This window comes from Electrophorus electricus, chromosome 16 (assembly GCF_013358815.1).
Source record: "Electrophorus electricus isolate fEleEle1 chromosome 16, fEleEle1.pri, whole genome shotgun sequence".
Lineage (NCBI taxonomy): Eukaryota > Metazoa > Chordata > Actinopteri > Gymnotiformes > Gymnotidae > Electrophorus > Electrophorus electricus.
This window is the reverse complement of record NC_049550.1, coordinates 11,561,748-11,589,035: the sequence shown is the minus strand read 5'-3', so window position 1 is coordinate 11,589,035 and position 27,288 is coordinate 11,561,748. Positions and strand designations below refer to the sequence as shown.

Genomic DNA, 27,288 nt, shown 5'->3' with positions numbered 1-27,288 from the left:
TTATAATTTATACTGAAATGTTTATTTCATTATTTCTTGAATACTTCTTACTTATGTTCTACTTTGGCTTGTTGCGGTAACCTGTGAATGTCCCTCTGCCTATCCTCTTTCATGATGTATAATATAATGTAAGGATGATAAGTGGTCCTAATTTTAATGTTAAATCCACACCCACGTGTCTCTAGCTATCAGAGAACATGTTTCCATTTACCAGAAATACCTGATGTCTATAATATTCGGATTTTTTGATGCCTCCCTCCAACTCTTATCCTCTCTCTGAGTTACACATGAATTTGCATGGTCTGAGGTAATTACAACTGGATAGCAGCTTCTGTGCTCAGGTAGCCTAATACTGAAAGTGAAGAGTATAGTCAGAGTAAAGCAAGTATAAAAGTGAAAAGTTAATGTGGTAGCAGAATTATGTACGAAGACCTGAACTTCTAAATAGTTATGGAAGAGCTTGTTAGAATATGACCATTGTCCCTACATGAATTCAGGGATGTGTTTGCATATGAATGCAAATTCGCATAGATTCCGTGGGTAGTGCAGAAGTAATTACGTAACAAGACACCGATTCTCTGTACTTTCCTTTTGCTTGGTGACTGAGATGGACGAGGAACTCCAGATGCTGATCAAAAAAAACCCTGAGATGCTTGAGAGGCTGAAAGGCAGACTTAACTCTTCTAACAGAAACCATGCCTAGAAGTGACCCATCCTTGCTCCTATTCTGCTGGCGCAACCAGTGATCCTGGACCCACAGTCGGTCACAGGAAACACGGTTCGAAGGGCAACAAGAACACAGGTGTCATGGAAAGTTGGACAAGGAGCACCCTAAGATGGGGGCACCTCTGTGACTAAGGCTAGCAATCATTTCATTTCCTCCCAAGAGTATGGAACCACCTTCACCCGAAAGGAAGGTCACGGTCTCTTCCACGACCAAACCCAGAGCTCACCACCAGCATCCAGGATGAAACCGTCAGCTCCCTGACCAGAGCAGTCTCAAATTTATTCACACAAAATGTATTCAAAATACAGTCACCCCTCTATAACCTTTCCTATCCCATTTTAACAAATTCACGAAAAAATGTATTGGCACATTTAAAAGGTAGAAAACTCAATCTTGGTTGATGACAGAGCCCAAAGAAAACCTCAGAATGGCCCCTTGTAATTGTTAGAGCAGTAACCAATAAGACCTTTTAGTAATTCCTCTCAGATGCAAACAAAAATTAGATTTTAAGTTTTTGACTGAAACCTGACCCGGTCATACAAAGTGCTATCCGTTCTTGAAACGGCACAACAGAATTAATGCAGAATTATATGTAGTGCATTAAGATAAGAAAGGGGGTGGATTAGGTTCTGTTTTTATGGACACTATAAAGAAGTGTCTTTCTGTTCTCCTTTTGGATACCTGGCTATTATATTGAAAGGTTAAAAGCCAGTCCAGCTGCATGGTGTTTACTGCCCAAAGCACACATTCTCTGAACTAGCTGAACTGTGGTCTGTTTCCCTGATCATGACAATTCATCTTACAGGCAATTTTATTTTTTATGTTCCATCTAATGCCTTAGACTGAAAAGCCACAGTATTTATGCAACCAACACTTTAATTCTATTCATGTTACTAATCCTGCACATATTTTGTCCTCATACATTTTTATCCTTATATTCTTTGATCTAGATGTTTTTTTTTTCCATGAGGGGTAGAGATTGCAACGTCAGATCATTACTGCCTATTTTACCCTGTATCTAGCTGCACAAATAAGAATAAAGGCAAACTGAAGTGTAGAAAGAAATAATATTTGAATATAACAACAGCTGCTGCTTTTATTCGTGCTTTCAGTATCGGACCTACTTCCCCAGTTAGCACTAGTCAATAATATGGTTGATTTTTAAGTCGAAATTAAGATCAAATCTAGATTTAGTTGCGCAAGAAAAGGTAAAATGAAAAAAAGAGATAGAGAAAAAGATAAAGTGCCTTTAAACATAGAAAAGGAGGTCAAAACACACTTGAAAAGCTGAAAGGGTTCAGAGGAAAATGAAATTGATAGTGCATTATGAAATTTGCTGAACCTTAAAAATATCTCCATGTGGGAAGTGTAGCTGGAGAAGCAGTTATATTTTTCAAAGATTATAAAAGAGAACGGTAAAAACCCCATAGTAGTCTTCTTAACTATAGTCTGAATTTTAAAACCTCTCTCAATGGACTGACTCGCAGAAGCAACTCTGATTGCTAAAGTATTCCATTAGGGTTAACATATTATCCGAGTTTATGAGCTGACATTTTCCCTGCCAGTTTCCAGTGCATCCATGCTGATATTGAGTTTCATATGATCGTTTCTCATCTATATTCCTCAGTTTGGATTTTAGACCCAATTCCAATATCTTTTTAAAAATAAATGTTTAATAGCCTCCTTAAAACTGTTCTGTACATGAACAGTTCCTTAGAAACCTGCTTGTTCCTATATGATCTCAAGACAGCTATGGTCAGGATAATACTGCAGAATTCTTCAGTTTTAAGTAACTTAAAAGCAATTTCAAACTTACCACTTTAGAGTTAAATATTGAATACACTGCTTAATGTAAATACATTTAAATGATGTTTTTGAACAATTTCAGTTTGGTTTTAGCACCAAGACAGCATTTTTAAAAAAATAGTAAAATGAAAATAGTAAACGGGCTGAAGCGACTGCTGAAGCACGTAGTGGACAAATCTGGGTTTGGTGGATGGCGGATCACTGCATATCAGAAAGCGCAGTGTCAACAGTAAAGCTTAGTGGAGGAAGGACAATGGGCTAGGCCCCTGAGTTCCAGTGAAGTGTAGTGTTACTGATGCAGCATGCAAACATATTTCCACAATTATATGCTTCCAACTTTGTGGTAACGGTTTGGAGAAGGCTCGCTCCTGATCCAGCATGACTGCGCCCCTGTGCACAAAAGACTTGGTTTGGTGGGGAGGAATTCCAGTGTCCTACACAGAGCCCTGACCTCAATCCCACCGAACACCTTTGCAATGAATTGGATCACCAACTGCGAGCCAGACCTTTTCATCCAGCATCAGTGCCTGACCTAACAAATGCTATTTTGACTGAAAGGGAATAAAATCCCAAAGGTCTAAATCACAATTTGCTTTGGAAAATGATTCTTTACTGAAGCAAATCATATATGGTCTGTGGTACAAATGGCACATTTATTATGTTTAGTTCAAGAGGGCAGTCTAGCACAACAGTAAAAAGGCCTTTTAAATTTCAGACATATTTCAATAATTAATTTCCTCATTTTACGCTTTTCTTGTTAGACACATTAATATTCTATTACATAAGTAAGCATCTTGCATACTGAACCCCAGTTCAGAAAAAAAGGCATTCCAAACACACAATTAAATAACTCTGTAACCTTTGACCAAATTTCAAAGTTGTGTGCCATAGAAGCTACAGTAAATTACTATATTAGAATCATGTTGATGTTTATGTACCTACATAACAGCAATAAACACCCTTAGCATCACCTTCACTCACTCAAAGTGACGTCTACCTATATATGCTGAGATAAAATGTTTGGTTTGAACAGAGCCATTGCGTGGGTCTTATGGTTCTGAGCACAAATGATAATGGACAGTATTACAATGTCCTAAGAGTTTTGTATAAAGACTTACAAGACTGAGAATGCACTACATACAGTTGTGAGAAAAACATCTGAACCCATTTATACAGGCTTTAACAATCACGCTACTGAACATAAATTTGTTGTGAAGAAAAGTTACATGAAATATTATCCTTTATTTGGAATGGCATGTCAAGCCCACCTCTCAAGTGACTGGCATGCCTGACGCCAGTTATCCCCCGTTTCGAGAGGTCATTATCCTTGAACAGATACCCGACTACAATCCTAGGGGTCTACCATCCTGCTGAGTTTAGTACCAACCCTGACCTAACTCAACTCATCCAGCTAATCAAGGTCTATAGTAGCACTGGAATTTTATAACCAGGCATGTTGACACTACAGTGTAGAGCAGTAGCTCTAGGACTGGAAGTGGCCACCCCGCCCTAGACGCTGATGCATTTTTCCGTTTCCATTAACAGGGTCTTGATGGCTTAAAGCATTTGTTCAATATAAATAATACAGTGTAAAATGTGTTGTTATACATGTGTGGTATTGTTATTGCTTGTATGAGGAACATAAATTGTTAGTCATTATTCATAAATCCATATAATTTCAAGGGTTCAACTGTATTTAGTCAGTCTGCCAAAAGAAACAAGACATGCCTAATGCGACATGCACGGCTACCAAACAAAGGTGACACTTGGTAATACTCCTTAAATGTTACAAAGTTGGTTATATCTTCATTCACATAAACACACAAATAATTCACAAGCTTCGAATGATTATACATTTTATTGAGAAAAGTTGATTTGCAGAGGCAGTCAAGTCTTTAATCAGTCCATGTCTAACTACTTGTCAAAGACGCTTCAGCAAGAAAAGCACATTACTAATAAGCCTTTCACTTCATCCTCCATTTAAGATTTTGTCTTTCACCATGGCACAGGAATTTAATGAGACCAGCTAAAGCATGACCGTAATAGAAAAGAACATTATGCTATCAAGGCAGGACAACGTTTAAAATTCCTTTCACACCAAGGTAATGTACATCTTCAGGAGAGTCTCCTCAGTCTGCATACAAACATGGGCCCCCAGGTTCTTCCATGTTCCGGAACCACCAAATGGCCCAACGGAGGCTGGAGGCGTGCAAATGTAAAATGTTGAGAGAGCGAGCCAATCAGCTCTTCCTCTAGGTCTAGAAGCTCCACCCCTGGGCAGGAAGTAAGAACTGCCTCCACGACTGATTGGTTCTCTCCACGGGACAAAGTACAGGTGGAGTAAACCACCATTCCTCCGGGACGCACTGCTGCCAAGGCTGAACTGAATCACACACACAAACACCCAATGGAGATGTGCTGGGGAAAAGACTGAGGTAGTACAGACAAATAAATCAAATGTTTAATTTTTTGTCTCTTTGGTGATCATGACATGCTCTCTGTAAACAGCCAAAAAGCAATGCAAAAGTCCAAAAGCTAAGAAAGACCACATAGTCAACTATGTGAAGCATTTACCAGAGCAGGTCCTTTTGTAAGTGGGGGAGTTGGGTTCGTGCTCTTAACCACAGCTCCCCCTGCTGGGGTCCAGGGGTAAATAGCCAACTGCGGTCATTAGAGCACGGGGCATCTACCAGCACCTGGCACAGGGGAAACAAACACAATAACACGTGTGTGTGTGTGGGGGGGGGTGCACGCACACACAGGGGTATATGAGTATACAGGGATATATTGGCAAGAGCCAGAAAAACAAGGAGCAGGAAAATATTGTGTGCACCCAAGGGAGGGTGGGAATACCGATGAGAACAGAGAGGCAGCACGGCATGAAAGGAAAAAAAAAACAAAAAAACAATGTGGGCCTCCACAGCTCTGGAAAAAAGCCCTAAAGGAAACATACACACAGACTCACACAAGCCTCTATGAAACACGTAGGCAAGTGAACCCATGAAAATCACACACACACACACACACACGGGGAGGGGGGCGTCAGGGCTGAGCACTCCTGAGACTAAGAGATGGAAGGTACACCTCAGTTACACTGAAATTTGACAAATAAAAAAACCCTGCCAGCTAGAAAGACGACCAGCGGATTAAAAAATGAAATAATAATAATAATAATAATAATAATAATGAATAAATAAATGCACTACATATTCTCTCTTAATTAGACTTCAACAACTCTCACTCTCTCTAAAACACACACCACTTTTTCTCTTCCTCCATCTCAAGGCTAAGTGGCTCTGTGAGATTTGCTCATGCTCCTCATTAGAGCCGGCTCGCTGGAACCGTGCTGAAGACTGCAGACAGCTGAGCATCGTCGCTTCTCCTCATCCAGCTCGGTCCCCTGCTCCCAACACCCACCCACCCCCCCATCTGACAGGCCAAAGCAGCGCCTGAGGGGCACTCTGGGGACGTCAACTAACAGAGCGCATGATGCGGGAGGATGAGGCCTGCAGGTGGGTGAGCGGAGGAAGACGCCAAGCCGCCGGAAAAGAAAGCACGGCCCGCGTGCAAGAACCCTGCCACAGCTGAATGGAATCGCACTGCCGTTAAAAGGGAGTTGACGTGAAGTGGTTCCTAAGAATCGTGCGAGTCAGCATTGCTGGCGAATAGGAGGCAGGGTCGGACGGGAGGAGGCATGGAGTTTACAGTCGAGTCAATGTCACGGGAACGTTTGGATGGATGAGCGACTGAGCAGAATTGCAACATTTCCACCTAGTGGACAAAGCAGTGAACTACATTAGCTGATCATTGTGCATCATAGGAGTTGAATCCTTTTTAGCTTCTCTCTCTCTCTCTCTCTCTCTCTCTCTCTCTCGTATTATTAATATTTCTTATACAACCTCTCGTATTTCTTATATTTCTTATACAATTCTATTTTTACATCAGTCAGCCTACCATTTAGCCACACTGTCCCCACACTGCTCTTACAGCTATTAGGGTGAAACCCCAAGTCAGCAGAACATACATCTGCACACCTGATTGGCACAGCTTGCCTAGAAGGCGCTTGGCAGCCTCCCAGGAGTCTGCGTGGGAAGAGAGGTGAGTGTGAGCAGCTTTTGCCACATAGCCTCTGCTTCAAAAAACTGGAGTCAAGGAGTCGGTGCACAGAGGGGGGGAAAATGTACATGGCACACCAGCTTTGCATGCTCTCAAAAAGCCAGGAAGAGCCATGCGTGACTGGGAAGGCGAAGCAGACTGGGAACAAAAAGAGCAGTTTGGCCCTGAAGTCCATATGAAATGATTTCCCAGTTCCATATTTAGGAATATGACAAAATACAAGTGTCCACGGGTGGAAGGAGCAGTTTGTAAGAGGAATCCTAAATCTCCACTATATGGCTAAACTGCCACAGACACAAGACTAAAAACTTCACTGCAATCCAGATGCCGTACAGTCAGAGGGAGGCATGGCAGTATCGCTCAGCTGCTCTTGCAGGTTTAGAGGCTCTAATCGAGCCGTCTGTTTGATCAAAGTTCATCTTACGTAGCTAATATTGTTAACCATACACAAAAGCGTAACTGGAATTTCATATTTTAATCTTCAATGTATCAGTGCAGAATCTTAACTTGAATTCAAGGTCAGCTGATTCTTGTCCATCTGTGTGGTGCTGCATCATTAGCTCTCACATTGGTTCACACAGATGAGCTCCACACACAGGACAGTCTAGAGTTCATAACAAATTTGCACCTGCAGTCTGTTGCTGTTGTCACGCCATGCCCTGTGCGAGGACCAAAGAATCCGGTCATTCCCACACACTCAAGTCAGATTTTTGTTCTCCTGTTTGGACTCGTAGCGTTCGGTCGTACCTTGTCATACACCTGTGGCTCTGCACTGCCGATAGCCCTGCCATCTGTGTTCGTCACGGTGACCGTGCTCAGGACCGCAGGAGGGATGTATGACTGCAGAGTCTTCTGCAGCCACTTGGACCTGCTTTCGTCCACGTCGTTGCAGCGCAACAGTCCTGAGAAGGCAGGGCATCGCAGCACAATGACCTACAGCACGACAGCATCGCAATCAGAACTAGCCCAGTCTCTACGGCTGGAACTGCTAGCATATCCATTACAGAGAAAGTGAATTAGTTGCTGGGACAAAGCAGAGATAATTTAGAGCTGACTGTCAAATAAATAAATAACAAACACTAAAAGATCACAGCTCTCTCAGCCGGTACTTTTGCACTACTGCAAAATATGCACGAAAAAATTAACTCCCATCAATTAGACCACATTAATTTTGAATGCGATATGTGTCAAGTTTTGCTGCAATATATCCCAGAGGCCGACATTCTTATGACAGTTAACCCCGTGCACAAGTGTAAGTGTACGTGGCTCCGTCTCCCCGTCTTACCTGGCATGGCCTCCTGCAGCACAGCAAGAGCTTTCCCACCAGGGGCCGAGCACAGGTCTAGCACCTTCTCGCCGTCCCTCACCTGCAGAGCCAGCACCGGCAGCAGAGAGGCGGCATTAAGCAGGTAATACTGCTTCAACCAGCCGGCCCGGTGGCGCTGGGTAGGCAGACGCGTCACACCTTCTGGAAGGAGACACCGCAAAGGGCTGCAGATGTGCGAGGAGCCAGGCTCAGACCGGGAGGCAGGAGAATGAGAATGGGGTACGAGACTGTGGTAGCCCAGCGAGTGGAGATGCGACTGGACGCCTGCAAGGTCACCGAAGCGGTTCAGCAGGGCACCGTGCTGCCAGCAGTGTGGATTCAGCAGGACACTCCTGAAAATCATTTGCAGTATGATCCCAGGTTAGGGTTAGACTCAGAAAAGCTACTGGATGTGTGTGATAGTTTCTGTTTCTTGAGGAAGCCCTCATGGACAACCTGAAAGCTTAGGATCAGAGTACAACACTCACCTTACAGAGCCCCACTGGTCTCCAAGCTCTTGGCTGTACTGAGAGTCGAAATGGTCCAATATAAGCTGGCACACTTGCCTTCGAGTTCTGCATTTGCCCGACTTGCTTGAAAGCTGTAACAAATACGTTAAATGAAGTTAGTTCATTATCATTAATAAATAAGCATTCTTTATTTTACATGTCTGAACATTTTTATGTATGATATACCAATAAAATAATAATACATATAGTATAATGCTTTCGACCGTAGCTACTTGTGCTAAAATAAATAATACAAACCCTAGTACCAGCTCCCGTAACCTGCTTTGTTGACTGTTCGCTTTGGCTTTTCTTGTAAAGCAAGTTATACAGGTCAACTTCTAGACATGTCGTCGAGGCATGAAAGTTGCTGAAACATGCTCGCATGTACAAAAAATAATCCGAAAATATCGTTCTAGGCAAATATTTCAGTGACAACATTGACCGAGCATTACTGTTCGGTAACCATACGCTGCTGTTAATGTTACCGTCTGCTAGGCTTCCCTCGGAAACTCGGATACTCATAATTAGTTCCGGCTCGTTGTTATTTATCAAGACGGTGACGGACAGAAAAAAATCTATTAGCCATAAACTACCCGGTGCAACTGACAGCAATAATAGTGTGACATCTGGACGATCTAAATGTGGTCATTTAACAACGGACACCATGTGAGTAAAAATATTTATGCATTTATTGACATTCATATTAAAAATCAAACTGGATTTTAAAAAGTGCATGTATGAACGAGAACCCGGTGTTAAGAAAATTGTGTTATTCATTTGAAACGGAATACATAACTAAGAAACCACACTCAACTAAATCGTGATGGTCAAAGATAAAATACTATACATGTCCAAATTAAGAAATGGGTGAAGCAAATACAAAACAAAACAAAAACAAAAACAACCAAAAAAAAAAAAAAAAAGCTGGTTGTTAATTGGCTACAACAAGCACCTAAACTGAACGTACCCTTTACAGTACTTCTCTGATAGAATAAAACATGTCAAGACATATATATTTGAAAGTGGAATTCATCTGATCAAGATATGTCCAAATACACTTTCAGAGCTGTGTAGCCTGTATAGTTTAGATACTAGAACAGTTTATGCATTATATCTTCCAAAAAATAAACAGGTGGCTCAATAAATAATTTCAGCCTTTGTGAATGTTTCACCAAAAATATATTTCAACATTTGTATGTACGGTAACATTCTGAATTGCTACTTTGAAATAAAAACTCAACACTGCCTCTTCCAAAGTCAAAACATACGGTTACAGTACATACATGTTCCTGCACCTCCCCCAAAGACCCCCAAAACTCTCTTCTTTTTAAATGAAAATTTTTAACTCATGAAACAAAACCACTTCTGCTGTATCTACCCTATGATCATAAAACTTAAATGTAGTGCCAGCTGCAGGTGAAATCTGAAGACAAAAGTAAAAGTCAGTTTTCTATCTGAAATATTCTGATTACATATATATTTGCAGATATATAAAATAAAAGGTGGAACAGAGTGGAAATGATAAGTGAAATAGCAGTACATTTCATCATCATTCTATTAATAGGACATTACATCTTCAGGACCATTTAACAGCATCTGCCTGAGCACAAACACACATGAAGAAGGAAGACTTTTCTGTACCATGTCAGTTATACTGAATGGTGTCCATTCAGGACAGCTGCTAGTGTTTTTATACAATATATGTATCATTTCTTGCAGATTCTGAAAAAGTCCATAGATGCTTGATTTCAAAAAGCTCATAGATTTCACAGTTGTGAATCTGTGTGATTCAAAGCCTAAAGCCAATTGTGGGAAAAGTATACACGGAAATTATGCTTCATCCTCTTGTGGAAAACCAATTTGTCCAACGCAGGTCTATCTTTCATGAATTCAGACACAGCTGAGTGTTTATTGAAGTATGTCCCTTGCATGACCACTGTAGGCCATTCCTCACTGGCTGGTCAATGAGCATGTAATCCACTTGGGTATGTCGATCGGGTACCAGTTGCTCTCTCATAGGTGATTGCACCTGTGTAGCTTTTTATACAGCCCGGGCTTGGAAATAAGAGAAATAAAAACAAAAGACCATGATTGGCGGGGATGAGGAATTGTAAACCAAAGAGGGAGAAAAAGAGGTGGGGTTAAGAAATGACATCATGAGTTTCGCTGTTTGGCCTCTGTCTAATTGCTACAGGTGGGAGGGGCTTGCGATAGAAATCTGCCAACGGGAGAAAATGATGGAAAGAGAGAGATTAGTGAAATCCGTCCTTTAAAGCAGCAATACATCAGTCTAATTCCTTCAACTCTTCATTCTCCATCAAACGCAGCTGAACTCTGCTCCTTATAACACCTGAACTACCAAAATATCCAAATGGCTTTCAAATCAGCATACAGCCAGGTTTCTCCCACTCCTGCGCTGGAATGCTTCAGCTGTGTACACTTTTGATGTTTGTCCTGCCCACGCACACCTTATACATATCAAATGTACTACAGGACACAGTCTACCCAGAGTTGGAGAACCCAAACACCTTTTGTATCTAGAATACTAGAATATGGTATTACTACCGTGCGTTTGGGACAGGTGTCCCTGTCTGTATGTATCAGTATTCTGTAGACGATACAAAAAAATGCATGCAGCACAAGAAACACAGGACAGTGAGGAATGTTTCACAACTGCTCCGTGTTCAGGTCGTTTTGTTAGGAGAGAATGTTGACTGAAAACATGCATGGCACAGCAGGCTGAGTCAGGTACACATGTGTTGAAAGTATGGTCAGATACAGATGCTTGATGAGGCACAAATATGTTCTGGGGATGGAGAGACAAAGGGGAAGCGAGAGGGAGCGCGAGCGGATCGTTAGTGACGGGGACAAGTGCGAGGAGGCCTGGGTAAAACACAAAACTGAGAGGGAAAAAAGGTGCGAGTAGCTCACGCGACAAGATGCACTGGGGAACGGGGACACTGAAGGATGAAACCAAGTTACCAGAGCGCCTTGCGTCTCCAAGAGGCTCAAGCTTGGGCAGCCTAGAAACTTTGGGAGTTGCCCAGCCAACTAAAAACAGAAATGAAATGACGCATTTGTAAAAACCTCCATAAAAAGCAAATCGGCAAGTTACGGAAACATAGAGGTTAGATTAGGGGCTCTTTGGAACAAACTTCAGTGTCAGTTTCACCTTAAGATAGTATTATGTTTTTGGTTTTTTTTAAGTTTTATAAATAATAAATAATTATATAAATAAATAGTTTTGCACTGTGGGGAAAAAACAAACAAACAAAAACCAGTAAACTCACGAGTGTAAAGTGTTTCAGTGCTGTTTAAATAAGGCTTACCTGGAGGAGGAGGTGGAGTGGGGCTTTTGGTGGAGTCCTCCAGCCTGAGTGGGTCAACCCTGTTTTTCCGCCTCAGCTGTAGTTTCTTGGTCTTCTTTTTGGCCTGGTCTGCTGGACCTGAGAATGAGATAAAGCCGTTTAGCAGCCGAGAGTGCGCTGGTGACAAATTTCCCAGGATATCTCAGTTCTCTCGACTGTTCGATGACCCTAATTAAATAGCAATTGTGGTTTCATTAGAGCCATCATTTCAAGTGTTAATTCAGGTTAATTGTCTAAAGCAAGGCTTTCATACTCTACTGCTGGAAGCCCACGGCACTGCACGATTTAGTGCGCACCCAATTTTAAGATTAGCCATTCATTTCATCAGATAATCAAGGGTTCACTGAGCTGAGTCAGGTGTGTTAAGAGGGAAAATGCTGAGCAATGCCTTGCTTATGCCCTTCTAGACCAGAATATGAAACCGCTCTTTCCGTTCTGAAGATCAGCCTTTTAAAATTATAATGGACTTTGTTATGGCTCCATTTTCCATAAGGCATGGAATGGAAGAGACATGACGGAGAGCCATAGAGCGCCGGCTAGGAGACTGGGACTACCAGGAAGAAGGAGACAAGTAGTCCCCTGGGGACACTCAACAGTCACCCTTTGACTGCAGCAAATAGTTCAATTAGCCCTTTTATACATATTAGCTCATATGAGCCCACTATCTTACATGTAACTAAGATTGCCATTTTAATCCAAAAATAAATTACTCTCTGGTATGCATCACTTTGCCATGTTAAGAACTGGCATTTCTGATAGTGTTGAGTGATCATATGAAATAGACAGACCTGAGTCGGTGCTCTCTGGTGTGTGCCTTTCACTCTCTTCATCATCATCACCATCAACTTCCTGTTTGCTCCTGTGATCCAGAGCCCCGCCCTGCTGGCCCTCCTCCCTCTGCTCTTTCTTTTCCTTCTCCTTTTTGTCCTCCTCCTGAAATTCATAAAATGAACCAAACTTTTAACACAAATCCCATTATGAGGAAAGTCAGGAACACAGAGGCACAGTAAACTCCTTATTGGCTGAGAGGAAAACTCGCCTCATGGGCAATATTGCTTATTGGCTGGAATGGGCTGGGCATGTTGGCATGCTCCTCCTCCTCCTCCTCCTCCGCTTGTGTCTCTTCTCGCTCCGCCTCCTCACGCTCTTGCCTATCCCTATAGGAAGAGCAAATCCATCAAATAGGTCACAATAATAATAATAATAATAATAGTGAATGTATTTGCTAGCATACATGTGATTTTGCACCAGTATTTGCCTAGAATAATATATTAATGTCACAGAACTCAAGAGCGGTTGATTTTTATTGCTACACACACAAAATTACTTATAATGGTAATTATATGTAATTTATATGTGGTGGGAGGAAAAGAAAGTTTCTTGAGGCAAAGTTTTGGTGAGGCAGCGTGTGGTTACTGACCTCTCCTCGCGGATTCTCTTCACTCGCTCAGCTCTCTCTTGTTTGTCCTGCTCCTCCAGGGCCCGCTGCTCGGCTGTGTCCCTCTGTACACGCTCGGTGATCGCCTCGTAATCCTTGGCGATGCTGCTCAGGAGCCAGTTCAGGCCGCTCTTGATGGACTTGTCGACCTTCTTGCCATAGCCCAACACTGCCGAGCATGGCTCCTGTTCAGATCAGCGTAGGTTCAGCTTTAATTGGCTCATTCACTCCCTTTCTCCAGGGTACAGCTGGATATCACTCATTAAATGGCACTCTTGGCGTTAGCTACCAAAAAGGCAGAGTGCTGCAAAAGCCTCCAGTAAGCTAGCAGTCCCCCTAAAAACTTCGGAGGCTGCCAGGTTTCTTACTGCTGCAAGGATGCTCATTGAATAAACACTCACAATCTGACAGAGACATTTGTTCTCATTGACCAGCTTCTCCAGTGACAGGCTCTCAATGATGTCGGCTTCAGCCAATGCGCCGCACCGGTCCTGCTTATTGGCGAGTCTAAATGCCAAGAGGGAGTAGGGGAGCGAGTGAGCTGCATGTGACACCACCATGTGAAAGATGTTACACACGCATAGCTCCAGATCTGCACTTGAGAGCAATGAAGAGGTGTGTGCAAAGCATGCAAACCAAACATTTGGACAACCAGTTTAGCAGATTATTAGTTACTGGTGAGGATGTGTCCTATGATGCATAATATTACAATATCACAATGTAGTACCATAATGCAATCCATTTATTTGTCAGGAGATGCATAGGAAAAAAAATGTTAATTTTGCTTGAATGGAAAATTTAAGGTCTGTATCTCATAGTGATGTTCTGTGAATGTTCGCGTCTGAGTGCTGAGGTCCACTGTTGATGTGTGGCTAATGAGAGGTGTGTCTGAGCGCGGGGTGCTCACACTAGCACGGGCTTGCCGGCGATGCGAGGGTGACGGAGCACTTCAGCCATGGTGTCCCTGGTCTCGTGGATCCGCTGGACATCGCTGGAGTCCACCACGAACACCACGCCATGCGATTCTGAGTAGTAGTTCTTCCAGATGCCCCGAATGCGTTTCCCTCCGCCCAGATCAAAGATGGTCACCTCAAACTTGCCTTGCTTCAGGTCCACCTTGGAGAAGCCAACGGTGGGGGCCACGTCGAGTGGGCTTTCTGGGGTAGAGATTCACGTTAGGATGGTAATATGGTGCGTTTTACAGTGCTGCATCGACCGGCAGTAGCTTTCACCTAGGACTGATCAAAAACTGATCAAATTTGTGCTGGCTCTGTACTGACCATGTGCTAAAAAGGTACAGGTGAGAGCAACTGAGTGAAAGGGAAAGGATGAGAGGATGAGAGCAAGCATAGAGGGCTCCAGCCTTCACAAATAGATTTACTCTTAAACTCATTAGTGGGGCAGTAGCTCAGTGGTTAATGTACTCGATTACTAATCAGAAGGTTGCCAATTCAAGCCCCACCACCACCAGGTTGCCAATGTTAGTCCCCTGAGAAACACCCTTAACCCTCAATTGCTCAAGTTGTGTACAGTCATAACTAAGTGGCTTTGGATAAAAATGTCATATAAACGTAAATGAATATCAGTTACATCACACCCTGGTCATGTCTTTATACCTACGAGGTCATTACAATGAAGTTTACTTTAGCTGCATTTATGCATTGCTAATAAAACAAGGCCCAAATGTCAAGAAGCAGGCAAATTTTTGTTAAACACAATACTTACAATAGACCTTGAAGAATAGGGAGATACACAAAAGGCATGTGACAAAAAATGGTTGGGAGGGGGCACTTATTTTTGTGAAATTTATTAAATACTGAAATGTTGGGAAAAACTGCCTATTGTACTTTATGCCTAAAAAGCCAAACCTTAAAATACATCACAACACATTACACCTCTTTAAAGAAAAACTTAAAAGGAACTTTTACAAATGAGAAATAAAAGAAAGCCGTGCAGCTGCAAATTACATAACACCACATTATTACATACTCCGACACTGTATAAAAAAGCTGTTGTGTGTTGCTAAGGCATCTGCACCGTGGCATTAAGGAGCTTAAGATAATGGATGAATGGCACACTAACTGCACGTGCGAGAGGTGCGCAGGGTTGCCTTACCTCCCTGAATGCCCCGCACGGCTGCAGTTTTACCAGCGTTGTCCAGGCCCACCATCACCAGCGTCACCTTCCTGGAAGCACACACACACACAAAGCACTGCACTAAGCCCAGCAGACTGACCCAGAACAGAGCCACAGCACTTGCACTCGAGTGGATGCCTGCCCCCATGTCTGTTTCTCTTTAATGAGGTGGCGGGCCAGTCCACGGGAAAAGCTGCTTATGTGCATGCACCAGGGTGAAGACCAAGTTTATGAAGTGATTTAGTTCAGGGGGCACAGTACATGCGCAGTTGCTTACGCAGACAAAGCCAAAAACAGACGAATTCATCATCTCCCGACTAGCCCCAGCACATTGGTTAGCACACCGGGGGATCTCCAGACACTAACCATTTCATCTTATTCCTCACTGCTGACCCAACAAAATATCCAAGCGACTGGGAATACTAGTTTAAGCATATTCAAAGAAATGTGTGAACCATTTGGTATTGTGCATCTGAATCTAGCAGCTCAGCACAAAGCGTGGCTGTTCAGGCAGACATGTAATCCAAGCACCCATGCATTTCATCATGTATACAATTCCTTGGTAACTTCACCAGCTCACCCACCTAATCCACCACAGCCTGTCATAAGGCAAAACAAACATGGGCACCTGGTAACCTGTACAAATATGTACAGGAAGCTGCCAACTTTCCCATCATATTTTAGAGATGCAAAAATGACCGCCACCTCCACATTTAACTTCATCACCAGTATCGCAGGGACAGCAAGCGCATTATCTATGTTACTGTCTCCCCAACAGTCCTACGACCCACCCCTCCAAATTGTCAGTTAACCCCCGTCCGTGTTTACACGCCTGGACTGAAGCAAGCTTTAACGTACATTTCAAAGACTACTGACATCTACAGACGGTTCAGAACACATGTATAACACCAACACTGTAGCTATGCGACTAATCGTACGCAGGCGTATATAAAATACTTTATGTGGCTAAATATGTACAGTGTTACTAATGTAAACCTATTACGTGGTCCTGCAGGTTTAAAGTTAAAAGAGTAGTAAAATTCGGAAATTAGCGATGTTTTTGATAGCTAGCTAACTTACTTTGCAGGTTCGCGCCACCTTTTCAACCAGTTGCAGCAGTTCGCCATCAGACTGAACATTGTAATCCAAACACATGGACTTACATGGACTTCTCCTTATTCAACTTATGACCATGACGTGAAATGCAACTTTGTGAGACTCTTTCAATTGCCAACAAGTTCCCAGTTATCTTAAAAAGTTGCATTTGCAAATACCTAGGTTAACTGGCTAACCCTAGCTAGGTTACTGGAACTGAACAACACTGTGATGACATTGCATACCGTTAGATTGCAAGACTGGTCAATTATGCCAGGCTAGATAACGTATCTGTGATATTATAGCTAACGTAGGTTAACAGCCAGTTTAAACGTATCTTGCAACAAGCCTAGCGTTACATCAAGTTAAAAACGACCCACCGGCTAACCAGACAAAATGAACCCGAATAAATGCAGTTAGGTGTGCTAGGTTAGCTAGCTAAGCTAGTTAGCGGTTAGTGTTGTCAGCTAGAAAGCTAAATCCCACTTCATTGGTAGAAACAGCTAATGTGATATCAACTGTCTAAAGCCCCTCAAAAAAACCGTCAAGACATTTAACGGCATACGCTCAATCTTAATTCGCAAGACGCATCACTTTCGTACCGACTCCCCCCCCCCCCCCCCCCCAAAAAAAACCAAAACGTATTTTGCGACATTGGCTAACTTGCTAGCTAACCTAGCTACAAATTGACCAACCAAGTAGCTAGCTAGGTTGATTTTTTTTAAAGTAGCCAACCAGCTAGGTTAGCTAGCTAGTTAGCCAAGTTAAACATGTTCTGATTGTAAAACACACACTTCAGCAAGCTAAACTTTAACCTCGTGCCAGTATTAATTTTTTTTTAAACCATAACTAGGTACACGAATCCAAACGTGCGCCGAAAACTTTTCACTGCTTCACGAGTTTAGGTGGCGATAGCTAGCTAGTAGTCCGGCGAGATGCTCGCTGTCCGCTTTGTTTACACTGCGCTCTGGCTGCTATGGCTGCAGCCGTGATTGTAGCACAATGCAGGTCGGCAGTAGCGCCTCCAGTGGACGGCATGGGAATATCAGGCCCGACGTCCTCCCGAGGACGCAGTGGAGTAGTCACGTTTATGTTGCATACTTGATTGGAGTCAGGGTATACCTTCCCATCTAAGGTTTTCCTTTCCTACAGTCTTCCATGACAAGTTCTAATCCATGGGACACATTTTTTAATAAACACGACGACATTTAAATACATTTTCATATATGCATTTTAATTTTTTAGAACAAAAACATTTGATATACAAACCCATGAACCCATCCCAATTATATACCATTTTTTTCTTTCAAACATTTACATAATATAGAAAAAAAAATAAATAAGTAACTCACTGTTCATCTGTGGAACAGTTCAGACATGCCTCTGTTGAGACAGTTATATTTCTTCTCTTTATAATTTTTTTTAAGTTTAAAGAGAAGTCCTTTAGCAGGATACAGAACATCAATGCTTTAGGAAGTTGTACGAGACGCACACAGCTCTCTTTAATAGTTGAACCCGTCTTGGCAAGGAAGTGCTAAGAAACAGCTTGGCTTTGTTTGTTGTACTCAAATTGGCCAATAAATGATTCAGCAATTACTCTGTGCCATTTAATTTTTCCTTCTTTAATCTTACAAGACTTGGGCCCACATCAATGCCTTCATATGAATCATTTAGTATTTAGGGCAAAAATTAATCTTATTGTTCTTAGATGAAATGTATTATATATTCTAGGTATGTCCGGCTCATTATACTAACTCCAATGTGTTCATGTTTGAGATTAATAAAAAAAAAATTAAAATTAAAAAGCAGTTAAATGCTTAAAAAAAAAAAAGTGTTCACAGATTAAAAATACAAGTTTCTAAATAATTAAACTGAGTTTTCCAAACGTGTCAGAAATATGCTGAATTGCATAGCCAGTACAACCATACTTATTCCTGCACTTTAATCCTGAAATCAGTCAAACCGATTAAACAGGTCAAAGCACAATACTGCTGATTCCCTTCCTGGGCCCAAACTAGACTGACTATCTTCTGTTACCCAGAGTAAAAGCAGAGTCATTGGGAACAAAAGAGGCCAAGCACGCCCTCTCTACAGGTTCAATGACCATTTTAAATCAGACAACTATGGTCTGTTAGGGCAAAAGAATCTCCGAGCATGGGTCCATTACCAAGCAGTCCAAGCCCCCCCCCCCAAAAATAATAATAATTGTAAAAAATTTTTTTTAAAAGGGTAATCGGTGTTTTTCAGTGTTAGCTGGGAACTGTCACCTAAAATTGTTTTTCCATTTTCAATTCTGAGAACTCTATTAGTGAAGTTGAACAATGGGTCAAGCTGCTAAATTTTGCTATGAACAAATAAGATTTAGCAACAAAGTCCACAGCCTGACAACGTAACTGTTAACTGTGTGAAAGTCCAAATGGTAAAACCAAACTGTACTGTTAAGCGCTAGTGAGCTTAACACTTAACACTCCAAATGAAGTGTCTTTTTGTGTCTTCACGTGCTCTTCAAAAAAAAAAAAAAAACAAACAAAAAAAAACTTCAGAATGTCAATTAGCAGCTTTCATCGGCAGTTCAAATGGGTTCGTGCCTTTCTGTAAAAGTGATGGTCAAATGGTTTCTTCTTCAGGAAGCACCTATGAACAGTCAAAAGGGCAGGGGAGTTAAAGAGGGAAACGATCCTAGGCTGTGTTTAGACAACAAAGAACAACACTTAGTACTTCTTTCCCATATTTACACAACTAAATACACCACTGGAACGGAATTACCTGCTATACTGCATCCGCACTTAGCATGACTATATTGAGAATTCGAAAGCAGTTGTGCATGACTAAAAAGCGAGCCTAAGTACACATTATTCATCAGACAAACCAACACACTCACTTTCATCATCCGAGTCAAAACCGAAGAGGGAAGTGCATTTTTCTCTGTGCGCCTGAAGCTCTTCGTCAGTATCGAAGGAGGCTGAGCATCGTGAGCAGCACTGTCTCTTGGTGGGGCTGACGATGCTCACAGTGGAGCCCTTGGGGCTCAGCTGGGGCCCCTTCCAGCGCTTCGGCATGCTGATGTATGATTCATCCAGGTACGCCGATGGCGGAGGGCGGACAAACGGCTTGTTACTCATTTTCCCGTACTCCATCAATTGCTCTTTCGAGGCCACGGCTGCAGGCGGTTTCACGCGGGCCTCTCGCCCGTGCTTGCTGTGGCCATTGACAAGCCTGGGGCTCTTGTTGGCGTAGCTCACTGAACTTCTATTTAACATCAGAGGCTTTTCGTCCTCTAGTTTAACAGGTGTCGCACTCTTTGTCTGTTGTGCACCTTCAGCTGGCTGTGTCTGAGAAGGAGCAGCCGTTATGCCTTCAAGCGTCTGCTGCATTTCTGAAGGGTTAGCATTTGAGGCTGTTAGGTTCATCTCAACAACTTTCTCACACTTTTTAAAACTGGAGGTTACTGACTTGTTCTTTTTGGGTAGGGCCTTTTTCCGAACTAGTTTGTAATGAACCCTTTCGTGACTGTACAATAGCTTGGAGTTGGCAAATTGCCCTGCGCATCCAGGAAAGCAGCACACCGCTCTCAGTGGATGATGATCTTTCAACATGTGGTCACCAAGCGCCAGCCGCGTTTTGAACCTCTCCTTACAGTCAACATGGTAGCATGGGTGCTTGAGGTTACCCCGGTGAGAAACAACATGGTCAAAAAAGTGCTGAGGGCTCCAGATCCTTCTGCCACAGAAAAGACATTTCTCCTTCGCAAGGTTGTAAAAGAACTCGAGGGCTTTTGTGTCACCAGGGTGGTGAATGAGCACGTGTGAAAGGACAGGGCTTGGTCTTGTTTGGAACGTGCATGCTTCCACAGGACATTTAACCATAGGAGGAGTACCGCAGAGCTTCTTCTTCTGCACTGGTTTCGAGGCCTCATCCAATTCCGTCCCATTCTCCTGATTTATTGCATTTGTCACACCAGCTGCAACATTCTCTTGTTGGGTTCCGTCTGTGAGATTAAGAGTTACAGCACTTTCCTTCTGTTTCTGATCAACGCCAGACCTCTCGTTCTGCCCACTGTCTACCTTTCTTCTTTTTGCTGATTCATCATCCTCTTTCTGGTCAGCAAGCCTATTCTTTTTTTTCCTGATCCTAGTTTTCTCCAACATTTCTTTTTCTTCTGGGGTTGTCCAATTCAAGCTTTTCCTTTCCTTACTGGTGCTGTCTGCCTTCACCTGTTCAGCCTCTGACCCAACCACAGTCTCCTGGTCATCTTTTTCCTGTTTTGTTATTGATGGTACATTTTTCTCACCATTTGATTGACAGCTCTCTTCCTGAACATGCTTCATGTTTCTCCTTTTTCTAAGTACTCCATTTGCTCTGTGAACATTACTGTCCTGGGTGCCTGAAACATCTCCCTCAGTCTTTGCTTTCCTGGCTAATCTTGCCCTAAGGAACTTTCCCTTGGACTCCGACTTTCTAACTAAGCCCCTCGTGAAGTATCTTACCTTTGTCTTGGGAATGCGCCCCTGATCATCTTCATTTTTCTCTTCCATCTCCTTGCCCTCTTCCAGTTCTCCTGTGGCTCCAATTTTTTTGAAATTCTGCTTCAATGATCGTCCATTGGCATCCAAGTTATTCTCCACCTTGTGCTGAGGTGAGGTCTCCCTTCTAACGTTCAGCTTCATCAGCAGTCTTGATTTGATTTGTGCAAGTCCAGGTCTCATTTTCTTTGGCAGTGCCCTGGGGACAATCTGATCAGGTTTCTCAGACAGTGTAGTTAAACCCTCTTTTAAATCTTTTATGTGCTTCTTAAAATGACACAACGGGCCATGTGCGTAATTGAAGCAATGACAAAACATGCACTTTCTTTCGATCCGGTAATGCCAGAATGCGTGTCTCAGAACCGATGAGCTTTTGCATTCTTTACCGCAAAGTCCACAGCAATGCAAAAGCCGCACGACAGTCTGAGAACCAGACACAGGAGCTGAGCTGTTGGTCACTGCACGCATATCCCAAGGCAGCTCATTCTGGTCTTCCTCTGGCTCCTGAGGTTTCTCTTCTGCAAGGGAAGCAGGGATCTTGTGCTCACTGGCCATTACAGATGCATTTTCAGAAACAGGCCTTACTTCCTTTGGAGCAACAGGTGCATGTTCATGACTATCAGTTATTTTTTCAAGAGTAGACATATTGTCAGCAGTTATTTGAAGTGCAATTTCAGGCACAGGAGTAGTGTTCACTGTTGTTTCGAGTGCATGTTCATGGACAGAGTCATGGTCAGTTGATTTTTCGGATCCACTTTCAGACGTACAAATATCAGTAGCTTTGTCAGGTATAATATCCGGAGTAAAAACTGCTATTTCTTGTGTATTTTCAGGTGAAAGAACAGTATCAGCAACAAGGTTAATGGTTTCATCTTGGAGAAAATCAACAGTACTGTTTTCCAGCACACTGACCATACCGTCTGCCAGTAAAGAATCCTCAACAGGTGAAACTAATAGCAGTTCTGGACCAGGATGCATCTCCAAACTAGATCCCTCATGGGTATCAACAGTGCCCTCTACAGGTGCAGAGACCTCTAGTGTTAAAGCAGTGGTAAGAAAAGTTGACTCAATCTCCACCTGTGTGACAGTGTTCACTGGCTCACAAGGATCATTTTCAGATGTAGGGGTCAGAAGAGGACTTTCTTGCTCAACAGCAAGGACAGGCATTGTAACTAAATTGTCAGTCAGAGCATCATTCAAAATTCCCTCTACTTCAGGCACTTTTGCGTAGGTGTGGAATTTTCGAATGAAGGCAAGATCATCATGCAGCCAAAAGGCAAACTCTTCAGTGTCCTTTTCTTCATCTCTCCATGAGGAAGTTGATTCTTCAGACAGTAACTGAAGAAGAGAATTCGAAGCTTCAGTATGAGGCTGTGCAGGAGGACCCTGACATGGACTTTTAGATTCCTTAAAATTGGACTCTGTAGTTAAAGTCATTTTACAGACAGGCCAGCCCTGAACATCAGAAGGGAGGTCAACTTCATTGTCAGGGTAGGAAATCTCCATCGTGATTTCAATGACTGGCGTCTGAACTGAAATACCCTTTACATTTAACTGCTTTGGCTTCCTCCCTGGTTTTTTGCCTTGCCTTGGAGCACTGTTTTCTGCCTGAGCAGCCAACTCCTCCAGGAGCCAGCGGGGTTTCCTGCCCCTGCGTTTATGGGTCTTCTTCTCTGCCTGTCTGGTGAGGAACCTTTGGTGTCTGTTGCTCAGCTGTCTGGCATGGTTCTGCGCCAAGTCTAACTGTCTGAAAGAACGCCGAACAGGACAGGGTTCCGGATCCTTTACGACCTTTGATCCTGGTTTTCTCCCTCTCTTCTTAGGTAATGGAATTTTAGAGGTTGTGTCCTCAGAAAGAGGCCTGACCTGTTTGTCTACCACCTCGGATTCTTGTTTGTTGGTGGGCTTTGCCACCTGTTCTTTAATAGTTCTTTCTGGTTCCACTCTGCATTTGCATTGACCTCTAACACAGCAGCTGGGAACCCACTTGTCCTCTTCCATAATCTCACAGAGGGCGGCCTTAGCCACCTTTTCGCTCATGAGCTTAAGGCAGTTCGTTCTTATGTTGAGAAGGCTCCAGAATTCAGGGTCGAAGTACAGGCCTTTTTTCAGAATCTGAATCAGCTCAAAACGGACGTGGTTCCCAATGGGACTGGTGTCGAGATGGTATTCCTGATCAGGGTGATTGTATAGAAGGAACACGGTTTTGTAGGCCTCGACAGTGCGCTCCAGGAAGAATACAAGCAGGGCACAGGCTCTGCAGACTTCCAGGTCGTTGGGAAGCAGGTATGCAATGATTTTGTAGATGAGAGACTTAGTGACTGGTTCGTTTTTGAGGTCAGTCTGCAGGGCTCGTGCACAGAGCTCTAAGCAAAATGTCAACCCATCCTGCTCCAGCTGCTAAAAACAAATGCAAATAAAAATTCACATGTGAGCACAAGAAAAACACTAAATAGCATAACACATTGCATTTAATAATTAAAACATACACATACAGGCTATTTCATATTTTAGGAATGTGTTTATCTAGTCCTAGACTACAAAAGCTTTTCAGTGAACAAAATCCACTGAATACAATAGACTACTCCTGTATTTGAAAAATGAACCATAAATGTATAATGTAAGAGGTCTAATTTAAAAATGCATATTTTTTGATACATTTACATACCTCTGCCAGAATCACCTTGATAAATGGAAAGATTGCCTTTATGTTGGTGGCTGACAAAATCATCTGTTTGCATTCCTCCAGAAATTCTTCTCTGGGTGTGTTCATTCTGAGGTACAGTTTACACCATATGAAGACCAAATGCCTGAGGGTACACCATATGCATGTGTATATTAGTAAGAACACCAAAATGACACTTGTGGGGGGTAAAACTGCACATATAAACAAACTTACATATAGTAAAACACAGATAAATATTACACATACAATACAAAACCACATTGACCACTCATACATTAAATTTTCAAATCAGCAAAGTTTTCCAAGAAACCAGACCCATAAAGTTTCATCTTCTGTCGGCCATGATGCTCCCTCACATCTAGCTGTTTCTGACTCATAGGCCGCCATGTTGGGGGACTCACCAAAGGTAGCACATGTCTCCACTCATAAGCTGCTGTAAGAGGAAGCTTCTGCTCAGGCCCAAGAGCAACTCCTCCTTTTCCTCCTTCTCCACCATGCAGAGAATCTCAACGGCATCCTTCCCATCGATCTCTGCCATCTTCACATCAAGACCAAACATGAGCACTGGCAAACTAAACCTTCATATCAGCAAACACATCTAATATTTGACATAAGAAATTTCCAATACACACGCGCATATTATATTTACTTATTTAGTCTTTGTAATCGGTCCACTACTCTGACTGGATCATGACAGGTCAAAGGAAACTGAATTTAATTGACTCACCTCCTTCAACAGTCGCTCTTGCTCAGAAGCCTTGCAAAGACAGGTGAGGTAGGCCTGCTTAAAGAACAGGTGTCGTCCAGCGGTCAGGTGCTGACTGCATCTCTGGGCCAGCACCATGGCCTCCCGGGTCTGCTCACATGCCAGCAAATAACGAACACGAAGCTCGAAGAAGATGGATAACTCAGAGCTCAAATATCTTTCCACTGCGAAGGAAACAATGACCAATAAGCGGAATGTTAACAACCCACCTGTTTATTATCTAGAATTCACTGAGATTTGTAAATACAGACATACAAACAGCCATTCAAAATACATAAACAAAACACCCAGACACAAACATTAGAATACAAATCAAATTCAAACCCCTTTTCCATTTGTTTAAGATGGGAAGAAAAGTGCCTAAAACTAAACCTGGACCAAGGCAAGTAAAATAAATTACAAAGATTATTCTTGTGTTGTCTTATTCTTAACGAAGCCAATAGAAACTAAATGGATTTGGTTGAGAAATAAGTCATGCAGACCAAGTAAAAGTCCATGTGTCAGGCCAGATCAGGTCCTTGTAATCCACTGTGCTGGTGTCTTATGAAAAGAGTCCAAAACAAACTGAACAAACCTTCCTCTTGTGCTTGTTCCGATTCCTTTAGGATTCCCTGCAGCACAGGGCTTGCCCATGGCCCCCCATCTCTGATGATCTGCCTGACTTGCAGGAGGTATACATTCTGGTATCTCACTAAACTTGAGTGACATTCCTACCAGAGGAGAGGCGACAAAGAGAGAAATCAGGATTTAGGTCTACCAACAAATCAACATGGTTTATAGTAAATATAAAATATCCAATGTCAGCGACTGTATAAAAAGAGTATTAAAGATGTTAAAAGTATAGGGAGTAGAAAAGACACTAAATGGAATAAAGAAATGATTAAAAACACGGTCTGGTTATTTACTTGTTTTATTGTTGTAGCATATTTACTAACCTGACAATAGGCGGTTAGGGGCTGGGATATTTGAAAAGCTACTTAAGAACAAGTGCTGTGGCAACAAATGGACAACCAATTCATTATCATCGCTTTCTACTCTCACATAAAAATTTTAACCACTCCAACTTTAATATAAAACTTCTACAGAAGAGGAGCCCAATCCATGTGATGGAATTACCTGAAATGAATCCAGAATCTCTTTTAAAGGGTCCTCTGGAAATTCATCTTTCCCAAAAAATAACAGCAGCTCAAAGACACTCCTGCAAAGAAAAATGTTCATAGAGTTTAAGCACTATTTTCATTGTAGTTCCCAGCTCATAGCCAATACAAATGATGGAAAAAGGTATGGCACTTTTAAAACCACTGCAACAGATCACCAACCTCATGATCTCAAAGCCAAAGTTCAACATACAAAATTAAGCAGGTCAGACCATGGGCGCAACTAGATTATGACAAGGTTATACTCACAGAGCAATACTGCTCAGTGTGTAGCGCACATGCTCACAATCAGAAGGGAAGGAGGTGGCACCATGCACAAATGTACATAGTGCACTCCTCAGGACCTGGAGCTGAGGCAGGGGCACCTGCCATCGCCCTGTCTGTTCCTCAACCAGCTAGAAGGAAAAGCAAATAAGACAGGAGGGAATGAGAGGGGAAAACAAGGGAGATCAGAGGTGAGACCAAAAGGGGAAAAAGCATAAATCAAAAACAAAAAAGTAACACTGCAGGCCACACTGTGCTTTCCCCAACAATAACACAAAAGTTTTAAACTCTTAAGGGACTGTTGCTTAGATGATGAGGAGTTCAGTTAAGTGCACTGACAGCAGGTAAAATGCCAGTAGACTGCAGTTTCAGATATTCAGAAGCAGCTAATGAGGCAGATGGCTACGAGGGAACGGACTAGTTGGACCATTTAAATTGTAATATGAGAACATTAGTCCTAGAACATTTGAAAACATTTAATAAACATTTATGAACAAATGTTCTCTATACAACCAAAAAATCCTGCACTGATAAATAAACTAAGCAAATTAAAACACTTGTGAATAAAAACAATGGCGTTTCAAAATACAGAGACTAGCTAGCTAGCTACGTTAAGTGTACAGGAACTTCAGCGATGCAGTGTTATAACCAAGAAACGTTGCACAATTCAAGCAAAACATGCACAAAGACCACTTAAGGCCGAATTAATTATTACAGCAAATATCATCACACAGTAAACCAGGATTATAATAGTATACCGAGATTGCTCTACTCTTTGCTAAGCTACCTCCCTAGCTGGCCAGCCAGTTTAGCTCACACTAACTGACTGTTTCTCTGCTTGTTTTGGAATGTAGACGTTAGCTAGCCTAACCAAGCTAGCTAATAATAGGCTAGCTGACACAAGACAGCGGAAAATGACATTTCGACTAAAAAAAACATCAATTATTTTGATATTTGCAACACAGCTCTTGGATTTTTAAGAATCTTGAGGAGTACTAGTGTAGTGGCATTTATATTACAGCTAACAGCAGTCGAGCACAGACACTGGGGGAGGGGAGCTCGCTGGTAAGCTAACGTTAGTTAGCTAGCTAACGCCAGCTAGCGAGGAGCTAGCTGGCTAACCTACGTTAGCTAAGCTGTTTGTTTTTCTCGTCCGACCGAATAGCGTTTATGTGCGACTTCACAGCTTACCTCACAAAATCTTGCACAGTATAACTTGCTCTGGAGTCCACGTTCGTCGCTTGCACTAGTGTTTATCAAACTCTCCAGTTCTTTTTTAAACCTGTCCAACTCCAATTCACTCTCTTCTTCCGCCATACTGCTTGTCTAACCCAGCGCGTACGACACACACCGCGAACGTTACCATGTACCAAACCCGACCTTCCTCGAAA

At 42.5% G+C, this 27,288-nt stretch overlaps 3 protein-coding genes across 6 annotated transcripts; all 3 read right to left on the bottom strand.

The window, feature by feature from the left end:
* Positions 1-4,372: 4,372 nt before the first annotated feature.
* nsun3 (NOP2/Sun RNA methyltransferase 3) lies at positions 4,373-8,943 on the bottom strand. 2 transcript variants are annotated; one of them, XM_027008858.2, is made up of 6 exons: positions 8,723-8,943; positions 8,444-8,556; positions 7,935-8,308; positions 7,397-7,551; positions 5,108-5,229; positions 4,373-4,916 (listed from the first exon to the last, which is right to left on the bottom strand). In XM_027008858.2, exons 1-6 carry the CDS (start codon positions 8,900-8,902, stop codon positions 4,649-4,651), a joined length of 1,212 nt encoding a protein of 403 aa, XP_026864659.2. In that variant the 5' UTR covers positions 8,903-8,943; the 3' UTR covers positions 4,373-4,648. The 2 variants fall into 2 exon arrangements, with proteins under 2 accessions (XP_026864659.2, XP_035390499.1); XM_035534606.1 differs by having other exon boundaries at positions 4,698-4,963.
* Positions 8,944-9,131: 188 nt separating this feature from the next.
* On the bottom strand, positions 9,132-17,488 carry arl13b (ADP-ribosylation factor-like 13b). 2 transcript variants are annotated; one of them, XM_027009318.2, is made up of 10 exons: positions 16,487-17,488; positions 15,386-15,456; positions 14,178-14,427; positions 13,672-13,777; positions 13,253-13,455; positions 12,872-12,989; positions 12,621-12,765; positions 11,794-11,910; positions 11,447-11,515; positions 9,132-10,682 (listed from the first exon to the last, which is right to left on the bottom strand). In XM_027009318.2, exons 1-10 carry the CDS (start codon positions 16,543-16,545, stop codon positions 10,606-10,608), a joined length of 1,215 nt encoding a protein of 404 aa, XP_026865119.2. In that variant the 5' UTR covers positions 16,546-17,488; the 3' UTR covers positions 9,132-10,605. The 2 variants fall into 2 exon arrangements, with proteins under 2 accessions (XP_026865119.2, XP_026865128.2); XM_027009327.2 differs by having other exon boundaries at positions 9,132-10,519.
* A 634-nt stretch (positions 17,489-18,122) lies between these two features.
* znf654 (zinc finger protein 654) lies at positions 18,123-27,214 on the bottom strand. Of its 2 annotated transcripts, none has more exons than XM_027009296.2 (9): positions 27,089-27,214; positions 25,883-26,028; positions 25,593-25,674; positions 25,051-25,186; positions 24,438-24,640; positions 24,112-24,248; positions 23,693-23,834; positions 19,383-23,424; positions 18,123-19,135 (listed from the first exon to the last, which is right to left on the bottom strand). In XM_027009296.2, the coding sequence occupies exons 1-9, from the start codon at positions 27,212-27,214 to the stop codon at positions 19,125-19,127; spliced, it is 5,025 nt and encodes a 1,674-aa protein (XP_026865097.2). In that variant the 3' UTR covers positions 18,123-19,124. The 2 variants fall into 2 exon arrangements, with proteins under 2 accessions (XP_026865097.2, XP_026865106.2); XM_027009305.2 differs by having other exon boundaries at positions 19,383-23,421.
* Positions 27,215-27,288: the final 74 nt, after the last annotated feature.

Excerpts from the sequence above, each read along its gene's own strand:
- arl13b (XM_027009318.2), bottom strand. The coding sequence starts at position 16,545 with ATGTTCAGTCTGATGGCGAACTGCTGCAACTGGTTGAAAAGGTGGCGC. Across the intron at positions 11,911-12,620 it reads ACCAGAGAGCACCGACTCAG|GTCCAGCAGACCAGGCCAAA; the intron begins GTCTGTCTATTT and ends TCTCATTCTCAG. Across the intron at positions 11,516-11,793 it reads CACTCCACCTCCTCCTCCAG|TTGGCTGGGCAACTCCCAAA; the intron begins GTAAGCCTTATT and ends TTCTGTTTTTAG.
- nsun3 (XM_027008858.2), bottom strand. The coding sequence starts at position 8,902 with ATGTTGTCACTGAAATATTTGCCTAGAACGATATTTTCGGATTATTTT. Across the intron at positions 8,557-8,722 it reads TTACGGGAGCTGGTACTAGG|CTTTCAAGCAAGTCGGGCAA; the intron begins GTTTGTATTATT and ends TATTTGTTACAG. Across the intron at positions 7,552-7,934 it reads GCTGCAGGAGGCCATGCCAG|GACTGTTGCGCTGCAACGAC; the intron begins GTAAGACGGGGA and ends CTGCCTTCTCAG.
- znf654 (XM_027009296.2), bottom strand. The coding sequence starts at position 27,214 with ATGGCGGAAGAAGAGAGTGAATTGGAGTTGGACAGGTTTAAAAAAGAA. Across the intron at positions 26,029-27,088 it reads ACTGTGCAAGATTTTGTGAG|CTGGTTGAGGAACAGACAGG; the intron begins GTAAGCTGTGAA and ends TTTTCCTTCTAG. Across the intron at positions 24,641-25,050 it reads GGAACAAGCACAAGAGGAAG|TGGAAAGATATTTGAGCTCT; the intron begins GTTTGTTCAGTT and ends TTTCCTTCGCAG.